Source organism: Macaca fascicularis, chromosome 4, assembly GCF_037993035.2.
Source record: "Macaca fascicularis isolate 582-1 chromosome 4, T2T-MFA8v1.1".
Classification (NCBI taxonomy): Eukaryota; Metazoa; Chordata; class Mammalia; order Primates; family Cercopithecidae; genus Macaca; species Macaca fascicularis.
The window spans coordinates 42,347,396-42,372,323 of record NC_088378.1 but is presented as its reverse complement, the minus strand read 5'-3'; the positions used below and the strand labels follow the sequence as shown (position 1 = coordinate 42,372,323).

Sequence of the window (24,928 nt, the reverse complement as noted above, 5' to 3'; positions counted from 1 at the left end):
TGTAGGCATATTAATTTATTATGCCTACATCATAATTTCACATCCATAAAGATGGGCAGAGATTCGCCTTATTTTCAGCTTTCACAAACTACTAAACTCTTACTCCTTAGATTAGAAAAAACAAAAGCAAAAATAAAAAACCTCCCTTGCCTTCTCACAATGAGATCTCCATAGGCCATTCATCTCAAACTCATTTTTTGATGCACCATAGAATTACACTCTAAGCCCCCCTGAAGATTGAGAATTTTTATGTGCACAGGATGGGCTAGAAAAAGTTGAGATGAAAACAATTTGAAAAAAGTTAATTGGCATAACCACACAATATTTGCTTTTTTCGTTTGTATAATGCTTCATAACTACAGAATTTCTTCAGTGCCATTTTTGAATGACACACTAAGAACTCGATGCCAGTTAAAGCTTACTTTTTTTAAGACAGGGTTTCCCTATGCATCCAAACTGGTGTGCAGTGGCACTATCTCAGCTCACTGCAACCTCTACCTCCTGGGATCACGCAATCCTCCTGGCTCAGCCTCCCAAGTAGCTGGGATTACGGGCATGTGCCACCTTTCCCAGCTAATTTTTGTATTTCTTTTTTTGTAGAGATGGGTTTTGCCTTGTTGTCCAGGCTGGTCTTGAAAAAGCTTACATTTTATAAGCTTTAGCCTCATCTTATTTATACAGCTAAGTTCCTAATTTTCAATAATACACATTACAATGGAGAAAAACAGTTCCTGAAATTACCTGAGAGTAAAATTCCAGCTTCATAATGATATACTGATACTGGGAAATCCTGCACTTAGGCTCGGGCAGTCCTCTGACTTTGGAGGGAAATTGGTTCGTACTCCCTACCTGTTTCTATAAATTAGCCTGTGTGAGCCTGCTCTGCAAGGGGGGCCCATTCAGTACTGGAAACCCAGCTTCCCGCCCACCTCCTCTGGCCGCAGGGGTGTACCTGGATCTGTGCTTCTGCGTCTCTCACCGAGACACTAAGGGAGCTGCCGGTGGAGCCTGAGCGGGGCCTCTTGTCCTGTCGCAGCAGCTCGGGGCCTGCGCTGAAGGAATGCCGCATTTGCCCTTGGTCCATCAAGTGCTGGGGACGCTGAAGCAGTGGGGAGTCCTGGCCCCTGGGACCCAGTGGCTCTCCTTTCTTCTCCACTTTGACCTCTTTGGGGAACGCGGCCAGGTTGTGCTGCTGTTTCCTCTTTTTGTATTCGGTCATCAACTTTGAAATGGTCTTGTCGGCCGCCATGGTGTAGATTTTGTTGCCTGCATTCTCCCACCACTCCTTCTTCCGGCTGGGATCCTTCTTCTCTACTTTGGGGCTGGGGGGCAGCAGCAGCAGGTCCCCACCAGCGGTCTTCAGGCTCAGGGACTCGCCCGTGTGCTCCCGGCACTGGCTTCTGTCGTCCTCGGAAGGGGTTTCTTTCCCAGAGAAGCCCCCCGTGGATGGGGTGGATGACTCGGACTGGAAGGAGGGCAGGATGAAGAATGGGTCGCCCTTGAAGATGGGAGGCTCCTCCAAACAGTTCTCCAGGTCCAAGTGCATCTGGATGTAGTTGTTGCACAGTTCCATGCACAGCTTGTGCAGCCTCTTGACCAGCCACACCCAATCTGCGTTGCTGACAGGCTGGACGCTGAGCAAGGGCATCCGTGCCCGCCACTGTCTCTTCTCCTTGCCTCTCGGGGGGCTGACCTGGGCGGTTTCCTCAAAGATGTCTTCATCCTCCGATGAACACTGCTGGGAAGAATCTGTGCTTCTCTCGTCGTCCTCAAAAAGGACCTTCTTCACTTGCTCGGCCGTGATGGTTTCTTGATTGGTGAGAACAGCACACACCAGGGCGTGGAAATAAATGTTAAAGCTCATCGCAGACTGACGGTAGAGGTTGGCGGCGCCCCCGATGCCAGACACTTTCTTCAGCAGGCACTTCAGCCCGGGGCTGGTGTCAAACTCCCTGGCAGTCCTGTAAGAGTCCAGCAGCAGGTCGAATATGACTGCCAAGTTCTGCATGGAGATGTATCTGAGGAAGCCAGCCAGCTTGGCTTCTGGCACTTGGATCGTCTTTTCCTCTCCAGGAGAGGGGCCTTTGACAAACTCTTCTAACAAGATGTCATATAAGTTCTGGAGTAACACCTGATGGGACAGCAGGCTCACCACAATTTCCCTGAAAGACACGCTTCAAGTGAAAAGAGAGGGATCGATGAATGGTTTTCTGCCCTACATCAGGTATTTCAAAGCAATATAGACGTTACCCATTTCAGAATGATATATGCAAATTTACAAACTAAACTACCTCTACTCAAATGTCTTCCGTGAAAAAAGGCATACTTTTTGGGTATTACATGATAACCATTTTAATCACAACTAGTGGACTTCTTGACACTTTAAAAAATTCCCAAAGCTATAGAATATAAGTTATGATGCCAAATTAACAGTTAACATCAAGATATATTTGTGAAAAGATATCACAGTTGAAGGGGGCTGGGGGCTTTTTTTGCCCTTGGGAACACAGAATACATTTTGGGTTTTCCTATAACCCATCGCATGAGGTCAGGTGTGGAATTTTCCATTTGTGGTGTCTCGCTGGCACTCAAAAAGTTGGGGTTAGGGATGCTCAACCTGTCCTATGTTTGCCAAATTTTTAAATTCACCAGTGTGGTTCAGTGTGGTTTTGGTTTCCAGTTTCATTTCTTTTCACTGCTCTTAGAATTTTATGAAAATAGTTGAGGCCATTATATGGCCAATTAATGCCCCAAACTGGATAATTATAAAATTATGACAACTGTTATTAATTTCAAAGGTCTAGCCATCATGTTAATAACATTTTGCTTTATGTCTCACTATGACTTTGAATGTAAAAATTTGTATAAGTAGGAAAAGTGCTTTTCTAACAGCAGAAAATGACAAATCCTGCATAAATCTCAATGTCAACTTTGCCCTTTGTCTAGTCCTCACTGAGGGAAAACACATTACTCTCAAAAACAGCAACCTTTTAAAATAAATCACGTTCACTTTTTTGTGGTAAAATAATACATAAAAGTTACTATTTTAATTTTTTGTGTATACAATTCAGTGATATTAAGTATATTCATAATGTTGTGTAACCATTACTGCTATCTATTGCTAAAACTTTTTCATCATTTCTAACAGAAACTTTGTACCCATTAAACAACTCTCCATTTCCCCAGCCTCAGCTCCTACTTAAGCTACCAGTAAACCCGAACACGTGTTCTTCTGAAAAAGAGGGCTCCAAAAGCTTATACCAACTTGGTCCAAAAGCTATCAGTTTGTTCTAATGTTTTCTGTCCATACTATAAGGATGTGAACTAAAAAGGGAAATTTTTTAGTCATCAGACAAGTCTGTCCCCATGACACCTATAACATCCTCAAGGGACGGGACACTACCTTATTCATCTTCTTGTCCCCAGTAACCGGGAAAATGGTGAGAGTAGCATTCAGTAAGTCTCCAAGTCAAAGAAGGAAAGCAGGCTGGCTCTGGGCACAGGCTGCCTGAAGGAAATGCTCCCCCTGAGAAATTGCTCTGACATTTGAACCCCACTCCCCTAGGATCCTGGATCCCTGACGCAGGAAGCACCACCAGAGGGGTGAGTTTAATCAGCCTGGTGAAGGCGTGAAACCCTTCGCTCACAACATTGTTTTTTATTACCTTCCCTAAGAAATGAAAAGCCATTTTCCAGCCAACACCTAAAGTGAGGCCAATGCAAAGCCATGTCTGAATTGTGGAATATCTTCATCCACCGAGATCATTTTTTGGATGCTTTAAGAGATACAGCTCCTAACTACGCATGTAAAAAAAGACAGCAAATCCCCTTTACCTTAGGTTTGGGTTAAAGGATGCAGTGACAAGAAAACAGAATGGGAAGGAAATAATACTGAAGAGATTAAGGTTTCACAAAGATAAGTGAAACAATTTTATAGATATGCAGTTCTTAATCATCTATGCTGATAGGAGACAAAGATCTCAAACAAAATCAACAAATAACTTTCTAATTCAGCGTACCCAAGGGTTTCAAGCTTTTTCTCAGCACACCTTTAAGAAGTCTGCCATTCTCCAGATTGGATAATTGAGAATTATTTGCATAACAAGTGGTTGACTTAAAACATGCTAATATATATATATCTTTTAAAAATTATTATACTTTAAGTTCTAGGGTACATGTGCACAACGTGAAGGTTTGTTACATATGTATACTTGTGCCATGTTGCTGTGCTGCACCCATCAACTCGTCATTTACATCAGTTATAACTCCCAATGCCATCCCTCCCCCCTCCCCCCTCCCCCCTCCCCATATTAGGCCCCGGTGTGTGATGTTCCCCTTCCCATGTCCAAGTGATCTCATTGTTCGATTCCCACCTATGAGTGAGAACATGTGGTATTTGGTTTTCTGTTCTTGCGACAGTTTGCTGAGAATGATGGTTTCCAGCTGCATCCATATCCCTACAAAGGGCACGAACTCATCATTTTTTATGGCTGCATAGTATTCCATGGTGTATATGTGCCACATTTTCTTAATCCAGTCTGTCACTGACGGACATTTGGGTTGATTCCAAGTCTTTGCTATTGTGAATAGTGCCGCAATAAACATATGTGTGCATGTGTCTTTATAGCAGCATGATTTATAATCCTTTGGGTATATACCCAGTAATGTGATGGCTGGGTCATATGGTATTTCTAGTTCTAGATTCTGGAGGAATCGCCGTACTGTTTTCCATAATGGTTGAACTAGTTTACAATCCCACCAACAGTGTAAAAGTGTTTCTATTTCTCCACATCCTCTCCAGCACCTGTTGTTTCCTGACTTTTTAATGATTGCCATTCTAACTGGTGTGAGATGGTATCTCATTGTGGTTTTGATTTGCATTTCTCTGATAGCCAGTGATGATGAGCATTTTTTCATGTGTCTTTTGGCTGTATGAATGTCCTCTTTTGAGAAATGTCTGTTCATATCCATTGCCCACTTTTTGATGGGGTTGTTTTTTTCTTGTAAATTTGTTTGAGTTCTTTGTAGGTTCTGGATATTAGCCCTTTGTCAGATGAGTAGATTGCAAAAATTTTCTCCCATTCTGTAGGTTGCCTGTTCACTCTGATGGTAGTTTCTTTTGCTGTGCAGAAGATCTTTAGTTTAATTAGATCTCATTTGTCAATTTTGGCTTTTGTTGCCGTTGCTTTTGGTGTTTTAGACATGAAGTCCTTCCCCGTGCCTATGTCCTGAATGGTATTACCTAGGTTTTCTTCTAGGGTTTATATGGTATTAGGTCTAACATTTAAGTCTCTAATCCATCTTGAATTAATTTTCGTATAAGGAGTAAGGAAAGGATCCAGTTTCAGCTTTCTACTTATGGCTAGCCAATTTTCCCAGCACCATTAATTAAATAGGGAATCCTTTCCCCATTTGTTTTTCTGAGGTTTGTCAAAGATCAGATGGCTGTAGATGTGTGGTATTATTTCTGAGGGCTCTGTTCTGTTCCATTGGTCTACATCTCTGTTTTGGTACCAGTACCATGCTGTTTTGGTTACTGTAGCCTTGTAGTATGCTAAGTCAGGTAGCATGATGCCTCTAGCTTTGTTCTTTTGACTTAGGATTGTCTTGGCAATGCGGGCTCTTTTTTGGTTCCATATGAACTTTAAAGCAGTTTATTCCAATTCTGTGAAGAAAGTCATAGGTAGCTTGATGGGAATGGCATTGAATCTAGAAATTACCTTGGGCAATATGGCCATTTTCATGATATTGATTCTTCCTATCCATGAGCATGGTATGTTCTTCCATTTGTTTGTGTCCTCTTTTATTTCACTGAGCAATGGTTTGTAGTTCTCCTTTAAGAGGTCCTTTACATCCCTTGTAAGTTGGATTCCTAGGTATTTTATTCTCTTTGAAGCAATTGTGAATGGAAGTTCATTCATGATTTGGCTCTATTTGTCTGTTACTGGTGTATAAGAATGCTTGTGATTTTTGCACATTAATTTTGTATCCTGAGACTTAGCTGAAGTTGCTTATCAGCTTAAGGAGATTTTGGGCTGAGACAATGGGGTTTTCTAAATATACAATTATGTCATCTGCAATCAGGGACAATTTGACTTCTTCTTTTCCTAACTGAATACGCTTTATTTCTTTCTCTTGCCTGATTGCCCTAGCCAGAACTTCCAGCACTATGTTGAATAGGAGTGGTGAGAGAGGGCATCCCTGTCTTGTGCCAGTTTTCAAAGGGAATGCTTCCAGTTTTTGCCCATTCAGTATGATAATGGCTGTGGGTTTGTCATAAATAGCTCTTATTATTTTGAGATACGTTCCATCAATACCGAATTTATTGAGAGTTTTTAGCATGAAGGACTGTTGAATTTTGTCAAAGGCCTTTTCTGCATCTATTGAGATAATCATGTGGTTTTTGCCTTTGGTTCTGTTTATATGCTGAATTACGTTTATTGATTCGCATATGTTGAACCAGCCTTGCATCCCAGGGATGAAGCCCACTTGATCATGGTGGATAAGCTTTTTGATGTGCTGCTGGATTCGGTTTGCCAGTATTTTATTGAGGATTTTTGTATCGATGTTCATCAGGGATATTGGTCTAAAATTCTCTTTTTTTGTTGTGTGTCTGTCAGGCTTTGGTATCAGGATGATGTTGGCCTCATAAAATGAGTTAGGGAGGATTCCCTCTTTTTCTATTGATTGGAATAGTTTCAGAAGGAATGGTACCAGCTCCTCCTTGTACCTCTGGTAGAATTTGGATGTCAATCTGTCTGGTCCTGGACATTTTTTGGTTCGTAGGCTATTAATTATTGCCTCAATTTCAAAGCCTGCTATTGGTCTATTCAGGGATTCAACTTCTTCCTGGTTTAGTCTTGGGAGAGTGTAAGTGTCCAGGAAATTATCCATTTCTTCTAGGTTTTCTAGTTTATTTGCGTAGAGGTGTTTATAGTATTCTCTGATGGTAGTTTGTATTTCTGTGGGGTTGGTGGTGATATCCCCTTTATCATTTTTTATTGCGTCTATGTGATTCCTCTCTCTTTTCTTCTTTATTAATCTTGCTAGCAGTCAATCAATTTTGTTGATCTTTTCAAAAAAAACCAGCTCCTGGATTCATTGATTTTTTGGAGGGTTTTTTGTCTCTCTGTCTCCTTCAGTTCTGCTCTGATCTTAGTTATTTCTTGCCTTTTGCTAGCTTTTGAATGTGTTTGCTCTTTCTTCTCTAGTTCTTTTAATTGTGATGTTAGAGTGTCAATTTTAGATCTTTCCTGCTTTCTCTTGTGGGCATTTAGTGCTATAAATTTCCCTCTACACACTGCTTTAAATGTGTCCCAGAGATTCTGGTATGTTGTATCTTTGTTCTCATTGGTTTCGAAGAACATCTTTATTTCTGCCTTCATTTCCTTATGTACCCAGTAGTCATTAGGAGCAGGTTATTCAGTTTCCATGTCGTTGAGCGGTTTTGATTGAGTTTCTTAGTCCTGAGTTCTAGTTTGATTGCACTGTGGTCTCAGAGACAGTTTGTTATAATTTCTGTTCTTTTACATTTGCTGAGGAGTGCTTTACTTCCAACTATGTGGTCAATTTTGGAATAAATGCGATGTGGTGCTGAGAAGAATGTATATTCTGTTGATTTGGGGTGGAGAGTTCTGTCGATGTCTACTAGGTCCGCTTGGTGCAAGGTTGAGTTCAATTCCTGGATATCTTTGTTAACTTTCTGTCTTGTTGATCTGTCTAGTGTTGACAGTGGGGTGTTGAAGTCTCCCATTATTATTGTATGGGAGTCTAAGTCTCTTTGTAAGTCTCTAAGGACTTGCTTTATGAATCTGGGTGCTCCTGTATTGTGTGCATATATATTTAGGATAGTTAGCTCTTCCTGTTGAATTGATCCCTTTACCATTATGTAATGGCCTTCTTTGTCTCTTTTGATCTTTGATGGTTTAAAGTCAGTTTTATCAGAGACTAGGATTGCAACCCTTGCTTTTTTTTGTTCTCCATTTGCTTGGCAGATCTTCCTCCATCTCTTTATTTTGAGCCTATGTTTGTCTCTGCATGTGAGATGGGTCTCCTGAATACAGCAAACTGATGGGTCTTGACTCTTTATCCAATTTGCCAGTCTGTGTCTTTTAATTGGACCATTTAGTCCATTTACATTTAAGGTTAAGATTGTTATGTGTGAACTTGATGCTGTCATTGTGATATTAGCTGGTTATTTTGCTTGTTAGTTGATGCAGTTTTTTCCTAGCATCAATGGTCTTTACATTTTGGCATGTTTTTGCAATGGCTGGTACCGGTTGTTCCTTTCCATGTTTAGTGCTTCCTTCAGGGTCTCTTGTAGGGCAGGCCTGGTGGTGACAAAATCTCTCAGCATTTGCTTGTCTGTAAAGGATTTTATTTCTCCTTCACTTATGAAACTTAGTTTGGCTGGATATGAAATTCTGGGTTGAAAATTCTTTTCTTTAAGAATGTTGAATATTGGCCCCCACTCTCTTCTGGCTTGTAGAGTTTCTGCTGAGAGATCTGCTGTTAGTCTGATGAGCTTCCCTTTGTGGGTAACTCGACCTTTCTCTCTGGCTGCCCTTAACATTTTTTCCTTCATTTCAACTTTGGTGAATCTGACAATTATGTGTCTTGGAGTTGCACTTCTCAAGGAGTATCTTTGTGGTGTTCTCTGTATTTTCTGAATTTGAATGTTGGCCTGCCTTACTAGGTTGGGGAAGTTCTCCTGGATGATATCCTGAAGAGTATCTTCCAACTTGGTTCCATTTTCCCCCTCACTTTCAGGCACACCAATCAGACACAGATTTGGTCTTTTCACATAATCCCATATTTCTTGGAGGCTTTGTTCATTTCTTTTTACTCTTTTTTCTCTAGACTTCTCTTCTCGCTTTGTTTCATTCATTTGATCTTCAATCATTGATACTCTTTCTTCCAGTTGATCGAGTCGGTTACTGAAGCTTGTGCATTTGTCACGTATTTCTCGTGTCATGGTTTTTATCTCTGTCAGTTTGTTTACGGCCTTCTCTGCATTGATTATTCTAGTTATCCATTCTTCCGTTCTTTTTTTCAAGATTTTTAGTTTCTTTGCACTGGGTACGTAGTTCCTCCTTTAGCTCTGAGAAGTTTGATCGACTGAAGCCTTCTTCTCTCAACTCATCAAAGTCATTCTCTGTCCAGCTTTGATCCATTGCTGGTGATAAGCTGCATTCCTTTGGAGGGGGACATGCGCTCTGATTTTTTGAATTTCCAGTTTTTCTCCCCGCTTTTCCCCCATCTTTGTGGTTTTATCAGTCTTTGGTCTTTGATGACAGTGACGAACTGATGGGGTTTTGGTGTGGGTGTCCTTCCTGTTTGTTAGTTTTCCTTCTAACAGTCAGGACTCTCAGCTGTAGGTCTGTTGGAGATTGCTTGAGGTCCACTCCAGACCCTGTTTGCCTGGGTATCAGCAGTGGAGGCTGCAGAAGATAGAATATTGCTGGACAGCGAGTGTTGCTGTCTGATTCTTGCTCTGGAAGCTTTGTCTCAGGGGTGTACCCAGCCATGTGAGGTGTGAGGTGTTGGTCCGCACCGAGTGGGGGATGTCTCCCAGTTAGGCTACTCAGGGGTCAGGGACCCACTTGAGCAGGCAGTCTGTCTGTTCTCAGATCTAAACCTCCATGCTGGGAGAACCACTGCTCTCTTCAAAGCTGTCAGACAGGGTCATTTACATCTGCAGAGGTTTCTGCTGCTTTTTGTTTAGCTATGCCCTGTCCCCAGAGGTGGAGTCTACAGAGACAGGCAGGCCCCCTTGAGCTGCAGTGGGGCCACCCAGTTCGAGCTTCCTGGTTGCTTTGTTTACCTAATTAAGCCTCAGCAATGGCAGACGCCCCTCCCCAAGCCTCGCTGCTGCCTTGCAGTCAGATCTCAGACTGCTGTGCTATCAATGAGGGAGGCTCCATGGGCATGGGACCCTCCCATCCAGGTGTGGGATATAATCTCCTGGTGTGCCATTTGCTAAGACGCTTGGTAAAGCGCAGAATTACGGTGGGAGTTACCCGATTTTCCAGGTGTTGTGTGTCTCAGTTTCCCTTGGCTAGGAAAAGGGATTCCCTTCCCCCTTGCACTTCCCAGGTGAGGCGATGGCTTGCCCTGCTTCAGCTCTCGCTGGTTGGGCTGCACCAGCTGACCAGCACCGATTGTCTGGCACTCCCCAGTGAGATGAACCCAGTACCTCAGTTGAAAATGCAGAAATCACCCGTCCTCTGTGTCACTCACGCTGGGAGCTGGAGGCTGGAGCTGCTCCTATTCGGCCATCTTGCTCTGGGAATCGCTAATATATATATATCTTAAAGTACTAATTAAGATTATGTGGATTAAGTAAAGCTTGGGGCTATCAATGTCAAGGCTATTAAAACAAACCCAAACCAACTAACACAGGTTTCTCTACTTAAATGCTGTAATCTGGTTTTAGGATTACATCTAAAGTATGCACCTGGCCGGCATGTAGTTTTCCATAGGTCTAACTCATCTTCCACTACATCCTATACTGAACTAAGAATTGCCCCTGCAAATAAGAGTCAAATCTAAGAATGCAAAGCATAGAGAGTTTGGCTGAGAGCTCCTAAAGAATGTTAAGGAATGTCTTTTGCCTCAGTGACCAGTGGGATTGGTGAAAGAATTTAATATGCTTATTTTGTTTTGCCTAACTACAATGAGTGGGCAATTGCCTATTAAACGTGCTAGGAAAATTTATGAGCCATGTTGCTATATTTTCAAACTGTAACCTTTTAAAACCAATAATATAAGGATATTAGGCTATTCCTCCTATGTTTTATTTATAATTTGAATGCAACCTATTCCTTTTTCCTACTTTTACATCAAAAATATTTCAGCAAGAATAACTGGCTGAATGTGAATTAGAAATAGGAAAAAAGGAAGAAAAGAACTGAAATTCTGAAGTAAATCAATGCTTAAAGATGCCAAAGGATTGAACAATCTTTGGTAGATAAAAAAATGACCAACACTTAAAAATCAGTGACTGGTGGTTGAGGGAAACAGACTAGAATTGGTAGAGTTTTATTGCTGAAGTTGGGTGACTGGTTCACATTTATTTTTTATTCATGCTTCATAACTTTTGAACATTCTACATTTTTTTTGTATGTACCAATAATTGACCAAAAAATTATTAACTAGAAATTTCACCCAAATAATTGTTATATTAATCAAACTGCCCTGCTAACCCAGCTACCTGTTTGTTTGTTTTGAGATGAAGTCTTGTTCTGCCACCCAGGCTGGAGTGCAGAGCGATCTCAGCTCACTGCAACCTCCGCCTCCTGGGTTCAAACGATTCTCCTGCCTCAGCCTCTTGAGTAGCTGGGACTACAGGCATAAGCCAGCATGCCTGACCCAGCTAACTTTTGGACAAATCACCCAGAGCTTGTGAAATGATACCAACTATCTTTATTTGGGCTGCCGTAACAAATACCATAGACTGGGTGGCTTACAAACAACAGAAATTGGTTTCCTGTAGTTCTAGAGGCTGGATGTCTGAGATCAGAGTGCCAGCATGGGTGGCTTCTGGTGAAGGCCCTCTTCCAGACTACAGATGACCACATGGCAGAAAGAGGGCAAGGGATCTGCCTCTTCTTTTAAGGACACGAATCCCTTTCATGAGGGCTCCACCCTCAAGACCGAATTTCCTCCTGAAAGGCCCATCTAACATCATCACATTGGGGGTTAGGAGTAAAATACATCAATATTGGGGGACACATTCAGTCTACTGCAGCAACTCTCTCCTTGAAATGGGAAACGGCAGAGGCCTTATGCCCAACCAGACCTAGTTTTTTTTTTTTTTTTTCTTTTAAGACAGGAGTCTCGCTCTGTCACCCAGGCTGTAGTACAGTGGTATGATCACTGCAACCTCCGCCTCCCGGGTTCAAGGGATTCTCCTGCCTCAGCCTCCTGAGTAGCTGGGATTACAGGTGCACACCACTATGCCCGGCTAATTTTTGTATTTTTAATAGAGACAGGGTTTCACCATGTTGGCCAGGCTGGTCTCAAACTCCTGACCTCAGGTGATCCGCCTGCCTTGGGTCCCAAGGTGCTTGGATTACAGGTGTGAGCCACTGCGCCCAGCCCAGAGCCAGTTTTGATTCTGACTCCACCTCTTTGCAGTTGTGTGTCCTGGGGCAAGGGACCCAAGCCTCTCTGTATGTGCCCTCACTGTGTTTCACATAGAGTGCTCAAATACTTAGCATTACTGTTAATGTGTCAGAAGTTTAAAAGTGGGAAATCTTGGTCATTGCCTTCATCCTCAAATCTAGAACGATATTTTTAAGGGAGGATGATAGTGTTTAGAAAGGGCAAGTTTCCTGGGGCAGAGCATAGACCTTTTTGTCTTCCAATAGCCATTATTGTTCCTGGGGAGGTTTATGCGCTTCTCACTGAAACAATCAGAACCATGCCTCAATTTACTTCTTATTTTTTAATGAGACAAGGTTTTGTTCTGTTGCCCAGGCTGGAGTGCAGTGGCACAATCATGCCCACTACAGCCTGGACCTCCTGGGCTCAAGTGACCCTCCCACCTCAGCCTCCTGAGCAGCTGGGACTACAGGCGCATGCCATCACGCTTGGATACATTTTTATTTTTTTACTTTTTTGTAGAGATGGCTCTCACTATGTTACTCAGGCTGGGCTCGAATTCTGAGCTTAAGTGATCCTCCTGCAGTTCTGGGATTAGAGTTGTGAGCCACCGCACCCGGCCCCTATTTTTGTTTAAGATAGTAAGTGTATGACATTATGGGTTGGGCTGTGTTCCCCCAATTCATATGTTGAAGTCCTAACCTCAGAATGTGACTATATTTGGAGAATAGGTCTTTTAAGAGGTAATTAATTCAAAATGAGGTCATGAGGGTTAATTTTAATTCAAAAATGACTGGTGTCTTTATAAGAAGAGGAAATTCAGATATACACCCATACAGAGGAAGTCCCTGTTAAGACACAGGAAGAAAATGGTCATCTACAGGTCAAGGAGACAGACCTCGGAGGAAACCTTCATATCTGACTTCTAGGTGCCAGAACTGTGGGATATATGGTTCTGCTGTTTGAGTCACCCGGTCTGTGGTACTTTCTGTGGCAACCTGGGCAACCTAATACATATGAAATGTGGGGAATTTGGTTACAAGGCTAACCGTTTTTATGAAAACCTTTGCTAAATGACTCCACAGATGTTTTCAGTATTCCTGGCCAAAGCTTGGATTACAATGCGTGAGAACTGGAAGTGAATGAACGTTCTTATTCATAAGCACTCTATGAGTTGAGATTTAGGTACTTACCTTTTCTTGGTGTGTCCATTTGGTTTTTCATCAGGAGGCAGCTCAATAATGAGCTGGCAGGACTGAGCATGGTCAAAGTTGTTTGGTGTCTTTGGTGAGCACTGGGTGTCCAGCATAAACACCTGTATGGGTGTGCAAAGGTACATTTCAGAACTCCAGTGTCCTCTGCTTGACCTGTCAGGGATCAGCTGGATGACCCTGGGCAAGTTAAGCCTCATCTATAAAATGAGGATAATGGTTTCCTATTTGATATGTTTGTTGAGAGACTTAATTGATACGTGTATATTACATATGCAAAGCATTAGAACAGAGGAGTAAATAATCAGGGTTAGCTGCTGACACTAATACTAGCAACACTACTAGTTCTACTATGTGACAATTCATTATACCCCAAATAACAGGTATTGGCACTTAATATTAACTACAAGTAAATAAAGAGGGGCTTTGTAAAAGATTCTCTCTGATTTTTGAGTCTTTGGTATCATATTCAACACAGGGATAAAAAATGAGTTGGGACTTCTGTCAGGATTACTGGTGGTTACTGATAGGGCCACAGTGCTCTACTAGGCATGGCAGATGTGACTAAGAAAATACTGAGCACTATTGGCTCTCTGACCCAAATGATTTTCTTTTACATGACTTAAAATACTCTCACTACTTTCCTCTGGAAAGATTTTATATATATAATATATATATTATTTTGTATATTATAATAATATATAATATATCATATAATCTTATATATAAGATTATTATATATGATATATATTAAATATATATATTTATAATATATATTTTATATATATATATATATAGGATCTCACTCTGTTGTCCAGGCTGGAGTGCAGTGGTGTGATCATGGCTCACTGCAGTCTCAACGTCCTAGGTCAAGTGATCCTCCCACCTTAGTCCCTCAAGTAGCTGGGACCCAGGTGTGCACCACTATGCCCATCTATTTTTTAAACATTTTTTTCCTTTTTTTTCAAGTTTTAAGTTTGGGGTCCACGTGCACTATGTGCAGATTTCTTACATAGGTAAACGTGTGCCATGGTGGTTTGCTGCACAGATCATCCCATCATCCAAGCATTAAGCCCAGCAACCATTAGCTATTCTTCCTGATGCCCTCCCTCCCCCATCCCCCACAGGTTCCCAGTGTGTGTTGTTCTTTGCCATGTGTCCATGCATTCTCATCAATCAGCTCTCACTTATAAGTGAGAACATGCAGTGTTTGGTTTTCTGTCCCTGTGTTAGTTTACTGAGGATAATGGCCTCCAGCTCCATCCATGTTCCTGCAAAGCACATGATCTCATTCCTTTTTATGACTGCATAGTATTCCAGGTACCACATTTTCTTTATCCAGTCTATCACTTATGGGCATTTAGGTTGATTCCATGTATTTGTTATTGTGAATAGTGCTGCAATGAACATGTATGTGCATGCATCTTTATAACAGAATGATTTATATTCCTTTGGGTATATGCCCACTAATGGGATTTCTGGGTCAAATGGTATTTCTGCCTCTAGGTCTTTGAGGAATCACCACACTGTCTTCCACAATAGTTGAACTAATTTACACTCCCGCCAACAGTGTAAAAGTGTCACTTTTCCTCTACAACCTCACCAGCATCTGTTTTTTGACTTTTACTAATAGCCAATCTGAGTGGCGTGAGATGGTATCTCATGGTGGTTTTGATTCGCATTTCTCTAATGATCAGTGATGTTGAGCTTTTTTCATATGTTTATTGGCCACATGTATGTCTTCTTTTGAGAAGAGTCTGTTCAAGTCCTTTGCCCACTTTTTAATGGAGTTGTTTTTTCCTTGTAAATTTGTTTAAGTTCCTTGTCAATTTCATAGAGATGGAGTCTTACAGTATTGCCTAGGCTGGTCTTGCACTCCTGGGCTCAAGCAGTCCTCCTGCCTTGGCTGCCCAAGGTGCTGGGATTATAGGTGTGAGCCACCATGCCCGGGAAGGTTAGAATACTTTTAAAATATTTTCTTGCAAAATCTTGTAACAATTATCAGATTTTCAAATAATGAGTTATTTTAAGAGTGAATACATAAGGAAAATTTGGGATTGAGGAAGAAATAGAGAAGTATTAAGTAGTATTAAGTATTAAGAAGTGAAAGATTATCCAGTTGTGGTGGCTCATGCCTATAATCCCAGCACTTTGGGAGGTTGAGGCAGATGGATCACTTGAGGTCAGGAGTTTGAGAACCAGCCTGGCCAACAAGGTGAAACCCCATCTCTGCTAAAAATGCAAAAATTAGCTGGGTGTGGTGGTGCACACCTGTAATCCCAGCTACTCTGGAGGCTGAGGTAGAAGAATCACTTGAACCTGGAGGTAGAGGTTGCTGTGAGCTGAGATCACACCCTGCACTCCAGCTTGGGCAACAGAGCAAGTCTTAAAAACAACAATAACAATAACAACAGCAAGAACAAAAAACAAAACAACAAAACAGAAAAAGAAGTGAACAATTCACTAAACAGTTCTTGCTGTTCTTCTCCATTAATGATCTATTTCAGAAGATTCTCTTGCTGTATGATTGGACAGGGTTGCAGAGACCACTGCAGGCACATGTGTAAATGCTTTAGCCAGATGTACTAACTGCGTATTTAGAGCAGCTATCCCTTTGGAGGGCCACCTTCTTGGTTTCTCTGTTCTCACTTCTAGCTACACCATTGCTGTAGCAGCCACAATTGCCATGCTGCTAGCAGTGGCTCTTCGTTGCAGCCTTACAACCTTTCCTTCCCAACTTCTGCAGACTGGCCATGGAGGCTTCAGTGGGACATGCTGCCTTCCTTCAGAACCAGCAGAATTATCAAGTCCCAGATGTTAGGGCATGTGCTCAGCAGAGATGTGAGAAACCGAAGATAGAAGGTTCTTGTCCCACTACCTCAGGATAGCTGGGAAAAGCCCCAAAGAAGCCAGACCTGGCTAAGAAACTTCTCAACTGACTGAGTTCTTTACATGGGTAATCAGGGGATCCCAGATTATCAGTGTGCTAAGAGAAAATTTTATTAAGAATTTAAACAGATCTGGTAGAGAAAAGGGGCCTTGCCTTTTGAGTATAACCTCCAATTCATTTCTTCAAATTTAACTCAAATGTGACAGTTCAATTACATTTGTAAAACTTGTTTAATATTTTAAATACATACCATGCATACACATGCATATGCATATGCAAAATAGTTTCTTCATATGAAGACCCAATTCAGACATGTCTGTTGCTATTATATGATGGAATATTTAGCCAGTCAATGGTTGTTGGGAATTTAGTCCATTTCCATTTTTCACTACTATGAATAGCATGGTTATGATTATATATGAATTTGGGGATGGCATTTAGCTGGACTGCTGCTGAGAGTCACATCCAGGGTTTCCTAGAGGCAGACTGCCATGTCACTTAGGAGCTTAGGGCATATCTGTAGTTTGTGATAGTACTATATTCTTCCGATATTTCTGTGATTCAGTAACCTATTGATTCAACAAAGACATACTAAACATTTTCTCTAGGCCTTGCTCTAAAAATACCAAGGTAAATACACAGAATGTGTTCTCTGCTCCTCAGGAGCTGACAATAAAATTTTGTGACTTCTTACATGTGTCTCAAGAAGAGAAAGCCATTGGTATATGATGATTCCTGCATGAGTGAATACACTTGAATTTTAATGCTACATTCAACTCAAATGTAGTAAGCAACTTTTAAATGTTAAGTTCTGTGTTGTGAATGAAAGATATAAGAAAAAAGCCCAAATAAGTTTGCCATTGTTAGGCACTCATAGTCTAGCAGTTAACAGTAATAGTTAAGCAAATACTTACAGATAGCTCAAGCAAGTTACGTACAAAGGACAGTGATTCTATTTGATCTGGGCACTGGAGGATGCAACAAGCAAGAGATGATGGACAGGAGGTAATGCTGTTGATTGGGTTCATGTCATTCCTGGCAAAGAATGGTACTGGCAAGAGTTGGGAGCAACAAAGTGTATGTCCCTCAGGGAATGAAAGGCAATTTGGTGATGCAAGACCTTGAAGGAAGGTCTCCCAACATGCATTTCAAGTTTCTAGAGGCCCTGAGATCAAAAGCCCCTGCCCTTACCTGCTGGGCCATGGCTCGGATGCGCCAGTACTCGGCCTCGGCACTTGGGGAGGAGGATGGGGCCGCCACCCGCACCTGGCAGCCTTCCCCGCTGAAGCTCTCTGTGCCGCTGTGGAAGCAGCCCAGCAGGTCCTGGGGAGAAATAGCAGATGCTTACTGAGTGCATCCTGGTTCATGGGCCAGGCCCAGTCTTGGATCTGAGATCGTTACTGTGTCTGAGATAAAAGTACTGACCCAGCAACTTCTTTCTCACCCTCTGCAAGATCTAAAGTGAGGCTGCCTGCTCAGAGGAGGCAGAACCCATGTGCCCAACATGATAAGGGATCAGGAGCTAAAGACGGTTAGAACTGCTCCAGGGAGGGCTTCCTCCCAGTGATGTACCTTCACTGGCTTGAGTGTGGCAGAGAACGCATCTTGCAGGGCACAGCAGGCAAGCCTCCACATCTCCTCAGTGAACACAGGGCCTGCTGTCACAAGGACGTATCTGCCAAAAGAAACAAGTTGTTGTTTTTTTTTTGAGATGGAGTTTCAAAACAACATTGCTCTTGTTGCCCAGGCTGGAGTGCAATGGCATGATCTTGGCTCACTGCAACCTCCACCTCCTGGGTACAAGCAATTCTCCTGTCTCAGCCTCCTGAGTAGCTGGGATTACAGGCATGTGCCTCCATGCCTGGCTAATTTTGTATTTTTAGTAGAGACGGGGTTTCTCCATGTTGGTCAGGCTGGTCTTGAACTCCCAACCTCAGGTGATCCACCCACCTTGGCCTCCCAAAGTGCTGGGATTACAGGTGTGGGCCACCGCACCCGGCCACATAGGAGTCTTGAATTCCATTTTGTTGCCACAAAATTTAGGCCATATGGACTCATGCATAGGTTTATTCTGCAGCTCCCTGCCAAGTCTCCCTGTCTCAACCGTCCAGTATTCCATTGTCAAAATACTACTTCCTAAACCATTTTAATATAGAAATATCAATGGATCCCCTCTACAAATAGGCCAATCATTAAGCGTAGACTTGTATGCAAGACTGTATATATTCTGTAGTGATTTTTGGATTCTAGTTCCATTTTCCATCACTCCTCTACAACTAACAAGCAAAACCAAACCCCAAACTCTTATTGTCACTTACAACTCTAATCTCAATACTATTTTGTTCTTCTGCTTGGAAAGTCCCCACCTCCCCCATGCCTGTCCACCTTAGGGGAGGTGACCAGTGTCACTGCTACAACGAGGTCCTTGCTTCACTGTCACTATTTTTCATGTGACTCGCTCTCCCACGTGCCTGGCTTATTTCACTTAGCATAATAACCTCTAGTTCCCTCTATGTTGTTGTAAATGACAGAATCCCCCCCCCCCAACTTTTTTTTTTTTGAGATGGAATCTTGCTCTGTCGCCCAGGCTGGAGTGCAGTGGTGCCATCTCGTCTTACTGCAACCTCTGCCTCCCAGGTTCAAGCAATTCTCCTGCCTCAGTCTCCTGAGTAGCTGGGACTACAGGTGCCCACCACCACGCCCAGCTAATTTTTGTCTTTTTAGTAGAGACAGGGTTTCACCATATTGGCCAGGCTAGTCTCGAACTCCTGACCTTGTGATCTGCCTGCCTTGGCCTCCCAAAGTGCTGAGAATCCCATTCATTTTTATGGCTGAATAGTACTCCATTGTGTGTATGTACCACATTTCCTTTATGCATTCATCTATTGATGGACACAGATATGGTTTGGCTGTGTCCCCACCAAATCTCATCTTCAATTCCCATGTGTTGTGGGAGGGACCCAGTGAGAGGTAACTGAATCGTGGGGCCTGGTCTTCCCCATGCTGTTACAGGGAATAAGTCTCATGAGATCTGATGGTTATAATGAGTTTTCTCTGAGCCAGGGGTATAGCTCCAGTCCAAGTCTGAAAGCCTGAGAAGTGGGAGATGTAAGTACAGTCCAGGGGCAGGAGAAGACTGATGTTCCAGCTCAAACAGTCAGGCAGGGAAAGTACCCTCTTACTCGGCCTTTTTGTTCTATTCAGGTCTTCAGCTGATTGGACAAGCCCCACCCACATTACGGAGGGCCATCTGCTTTGCTGTCTCCACCAATTCAAATGTTCTTCTCATCCAGAAACATACCCACAATAATGTTTGGCCAAATGTCTGGGTACCCTGTGGCCCTGAACAAGCTCTCTCTTTGCCTGCCACTATCCATGTAAGATGTGACTTGCTCCTCCTTGCCTTTCACCATGATTGTGAGGCCTACCCAGCCACGTGGAACTGTAAGTCCATTAAACCCGTTTTTCTTCCCAGTCTTGGGTGTGTCTTTTTCAGCAGCACATGAAAATGGACTAATACTGACACTTAGGTTGCTTCTAAATTTTGACTATTGTGAACATGGGAGTGCAGCTATCTCTTCGATATAATTATTTCCTTTATTTTGAGTATATACCCAGCAGTGGGATTGCTGATCATATGATAGCTCTATTTTTAGTTTGAGGAGCCTCCAAACTGTTCTCCATAGTGGTTGTACTAATTTACATTCCCACCAACAGTGTACGAGGGTTCCCTTTTCTCCACATCCTCTCCAGTATTTGTTATTACCTGTCTTTTGGATAAGCTATTTTAGCTGGCATGAGATGACATCTCATTGTACATTCAATTTGCATTTCTCTTATGATCACTGATGCTGAGCACCTTTCCATATACCTGTTTGCCTTTTGTATGTCTTCTTTTGAGAAACTGAATCAGAATACTTTGTATAATGTCTTACACAATACACATTTGCTGACTGAACACTGAAATGAAGAATTATTAGCACATAGTCATTTTTAATTACAAAAGTCTACTTACAGAAAGCAATTCAAAAAAGCTGATTCCTACCACAAAGACAATTTAATTTCCTTAGATTTTTAAATAACTCCAGCTTTGTGGAGAGTCAGGAAAGCTTTTTCTCACCTAATACAGGAGCAGCCCACTCTGGAGATGGTTTCAGTGGGCTTGGCCACACAGGCGACCAGCAGCTCGAAGAGGTCTTTCAGCATGGTATTGATCATGCTCTCGTACCTGATGTCTATGGGAAACAGCAAAATCACAGTTTCATACAGGTCTAGTGTAAAGGGATAGATTGAAATGGCCATCTACAGCAACAGAGGAAAGTCTGAATGATAAGCAAATATCTGGGAGAAAGAAATAGAACAATGAGAAAAATGGCCATATCCTCCTCCAATCCCCCACCCCCCAAAAAACCCAGTAAAACAATAATTTTCTTGGATTTTTTACCCAATTTCAGCATGTTTCATCCACTTCTAGAGAAATAAAAATGAAATATGCAGTTCACTTTTATGTGTTGCTATATCAGAGTCTCACACTGTGCAAAGCAATGACCTGGCCAGGGACATGTGGCTACCCTTAGGGATATGGTTACCAGTTACCACCTACATGTAGAAAAACTCACTTGTTTTCTTTTGCAATTCGTGTTCTTTTTTTGCAGGGTAAATTGTCCTTGCTAAACTTAATAGAGACACAGTTTCTTTTATTAGCTTTGTTACTCTCCCCTGGGGTCAACATCCTCCTTAGTTTCTCTGTCCTCTCCAGCAAGGGGACCTCTTCCCTTACACCATGATATGCCAGTCCTTCGAGTTATAAGCTCTGCGGGTAGCAGCAATGTTTCTTCTGCTCCTGGACACCCAGATCTTCACACATGTGGCTCCACTGGGACCACAGTGAACACATTCCCTGCCTCTAGGTCCCTCTCCATCTGCTGACTTCAGCATACTGTCCATCCTACACTTTCACAGCCTTTACAAAGTGCCATCAGTATTAAGAAATTTCTCTTCATCCCTAGCCTGTTAAGCTACTTCTTGCCCACAGTGGAAGCCTTTTCTAAAACCCTGCCTCCTCCATTTAGCCTCCCCAGATGAAGCAGGGTGACAAGATATACCCCCTAACCCCCCACAGGCTACAGGGATATTGCTTCTTTTTTATTTATTATATACTTGAATTTGCCTCCCTTCTCCTAATGCACAGGTACCCCAGACCTCTTATTAGGCACTTTGTTTTCCACCACACATATATTTTGAGCATTCGGTTTGAAAATTTTGTAGAAGACACATGGGTATGAATTTTCTCTTTGAAAATCTATTAGAAGGCTGACACTGACCATGTTGTTCTATTTTAATAATTCCCAGGGCAAAAACCCTGCATTAGTATTTGCATCAGGTATTTACTATGCCGTTTTAGCTGACGGTGCTGTCTACCAAAGAAATACCCAGAATGAACTGCTCTGGCGCTTCAGATACCTGAATGTAGAAAGCTTTGAATGTGCTCCACCACCAGCTCACAGGACAGACCAATAGCATGCTTGAAATTGGCAGAGGCCACATCCCAGTAGGAATGGTCTTTATGGCTACGGCGGAGCCAAAGGGACATCACAGGAAGCAGGAGGTGAACCACTGCATAGATGCCAAACCCTGGTCCTGAAAAAGAAAAGTCAGCATAGCAACAACCTGTAATAAATGGGAAGCTCTTTGCCTCCACCTGGCATTGTTGCTCTCTTTTGAAGGATCCCTACATTTGCTGAGAAAGTGCAGGGAAAAAGAATTTACTGCTGATGGGGGAATATATGGTCTTCAGTGGCATTTTTCCTTTTTGTTTCTGCAGGGTTTTAGTTATGTGAGCAATATGTGAATATACTCCTAAAACATTCAAAAATATTGCTGGTAAAGCTAAAATATCGCCTGCTCAACTCCTAGGACCCAAATGTAAACACACAAATACACATGTGTGTATAAGAAAATACCCTTTGAAATCATATATTTATGAAATCTAACTACATGGGGAAATACAGAGTTTATTTTATTTTATATAAATAAGATAATGTAAACTTTGGTCTGCATACTCATTTTTTTTTTACTTAACAATAGTGTTATAGCTGGCCACAGTAGTGCACACCTGTAATCTCACCTACTCTGCAGGCTGAGTCATGAGGATTGCTTAATTAAGCCCAGTAGTTTGAGATTAGCTTGGGTAACATTGTGGAATCCCCTCTCCTAAAAAAAAAAAAAATTAGCTGGGCATTGTGGAGTGCTGGTAGCCTCGGCAACTTGGGAGGCTGAGATGGAAGGATCGCTCGAGCCCAGGAATTTGAGACTGCAGTGAGCTATGATCACACCACCTCCTCCAGCCTGGGCAAGACCACCATTTCAAAGAAAACCCCAAAAGTGTTAGAGATTATTCTTTGTCAGCAAATTTGGATATTCCTCACTTTTATTGCCACATACTATTTCTGTTGTATTTACATACAGCAGTTTACTTATCCATTTCCTTACTGATGAACATTTAAGGTATTTCTAATTTTTTGTTTTATAGACTACGCTATAATGAAAATCATTGTGCTTCTTTGCTCAACATCATGGAAATGTTGATGAGTTTTTGAAGTTATAATGACAAAAGCAAAGCATCCATTTTATAATAAATATGGAAATTACATGAGAATACAAAAGAAAAAACTCATCTAGAGATAATCACATTTTGATGTATTTCCTTTTAGGACTTTTTGAAAGCATGTGTGTTTGTATTTATAATTGCATAAAATTTCATATAGTTGAGACTGCACTCCATAGTATGTGCATGTTAATATAATGCTTTGTAATTATTCACATCATTAAATATTCACAAATATTAATTTTAATGCCTGCAGAATATTTACCACAATTAACCGCTTCCCAATTAGGGTGTTCATAATTTTTTGGTATTCAAGATGTTTCAGCAAACATCTTATATATACAATTTTGTCTTTATTATTGATAATTTCCTTAGATGACAGGCTCCTAGGAACAGAAGTGGATTAAATGCTCTTTACACACATTTAGTGGCAATCAATGTGAAAGCAGAAAATGGTACTGATGAGTAAAACAGATTTAGAAATAGTAGTTTGCAATTCTATAAAATACCTACTTACTCTTTGATGAAAGGCTTTTGACTTTTTAACATGTGGGAGTATGTATGGTTTTTTTGTTAAATAATATAAACTTTGCTATAGATTTTGAAACAGTATCAATTATCAAGTCTTCATTATAGTGAGTACAGACCTCTTAGTATGAAAGTGGCTTCATTTAGGGTCTGATTGTTAGTAAAATACTTAAATTTCTATAAAAAAGGTTTTTTTATCTTGAGAAATTGGGATGAATAAATGTATATACTAAAATTGATTAATTCACAACAAGAAATAAATTCCTAAAAGTCATGCTTTTCTTATACTCTCAGGGGCCTTGTACTAGGCGAGCACTAAATGTCTTTTTCCAAATCTAATCACCTACGACCTTTACACAAACGGGGTGTTGCTACTTTAATACTGCATATAGTTGCAAGTGGTTTGTTTATATTACTGCAAGACCCAGTAAGCCCAACCAACAGCCCAGGGCCCAAGAGTATGTGACTGTGAGATCCTGCCTCAAAGGAAGGCTGTGACCATGGAACACAGCAAAGCCAAATGGCTCATGGAGACACTGATACCATAGCCTTGATCTGATTAACGTGGAGCTCCTGCACATCCAACTAACTGGCCACCACACAATCCTTGTAACCAGACTTCTAGGAAGACAGGTAAACAATACACAGGCCATATCTTAAACATCACTACCATTCAACAAACATTTATTGAGCATCTCTTACGTGTGAAGCTTTGTACTAAGTCTAGGAAACAGTGAAAACAGGCAGACACCTGCAGAAATACCCTCGTGAAAAGAGTTATATGTATATCCACTCCTCCAAAAGATGGACATAGAAATATTTACCTGGTGTTTTGGTCACATCTCTCAGTAGCTCAAAGAGTAAATCCAAAGTTGGTGGTTGGTGCTGCCGTGGACAATTGGACACAGCCGCTGTCAGCTGCTCCAGCAGGATTATCCAGACTTCTATCAGACCTGGAAACCAAAAAGCAGACTGGTATGAAATCCAGTTAGACACAATGAATAATCATCCTAAGATCCAATTAAACATTGTATGTAAACTGCCAAGTGCTATACAGATGTGAGCCATCACCCAGCGTGTTAGCCTTCAGTGGCCATAGACATGAACAGATGATGATTTATGTGTTCTAACAAAGTCAAGGGGGAAAAGTACTCACATTTCCTCCTTCTTCCCCTTTAATAAAAAGGTGATAGGATAAGGAAATTCTACTACGTTGAAATGGCTGTCAGGTTTCTTGGGAGCCGACGATAACAAATAAGATATCCATCCAGTTCTATCACCTTCATCTATCTTTTCTTAAAAATGATTTTATTGTGGTAAATATGTAGAGCAGAAAAAGCCATTTTAGCCATTTCTATGAGTGTAATTCAGTGGCATTCATGACAACAATGTTGTGCAACTATCACTGTTTCCAAAACGTTTTCATCTCAAACAGAAACCCCGGAGCTATTAAACAGTTACTGTCCTTTCTTCCTCACTCCAGTCCCTGGTACCTCTAATGTACTATAAATTATGGTTGATTTTGAGGTGTGATAGTGGTGTCGTGCTTATGCTTGTTATCTTTAAAGAACACACACTGAAACATCT

The 24,928-nt window shown here is 41.6% G+C and overlaps 1 protein-coding gene across 3 annotated transcripts in view; it reads right to left on the bottom strand.

The window, feature by feature from the left end:
• ARFGEF3 (ARFGEF family member 3) overlaps window positions 1-24,928 on the bottom strand; it is a 189,684-nt gene that overhangs the window by 8,339 nt on the left and 156,417 nt on the right. For all 3 annotated transcript variants that reach the window (XM_005551963.5, XM_074037117.1, XM_065543459.2), the window contains 7 exons: window positions 24,166-24,294; window positions 21,670-21,846; window positions 20,327-20,441; window positions 17,779-17,881; window positions 17,398-17,529; window positions 13,299-13,420; window positions 953-2,174 (listed from right to left, as the gene is read on the bottom strand). In XM_005551963.5, the coding sequence (XP_005552020.3) occupies window positions 953-2,174; window positions 13,299-13,420; window positions 17,398-17,529; window positions 17,779-17,881; window positions 20,327-20,441; window positions 21,670-21,846; window positions 24,166-24,294 (2,000 nt within the window). The remainder of the gene's footprint in view (window positions 1-952; window positions 2,175-13,298; window positions 13,421-17,397; window positions 17,530-17,778; window positions 17,882-20,326; window positions 20,442-21,669; window positions 21,847-24,165; window positions 24,295-24,928) is intronic.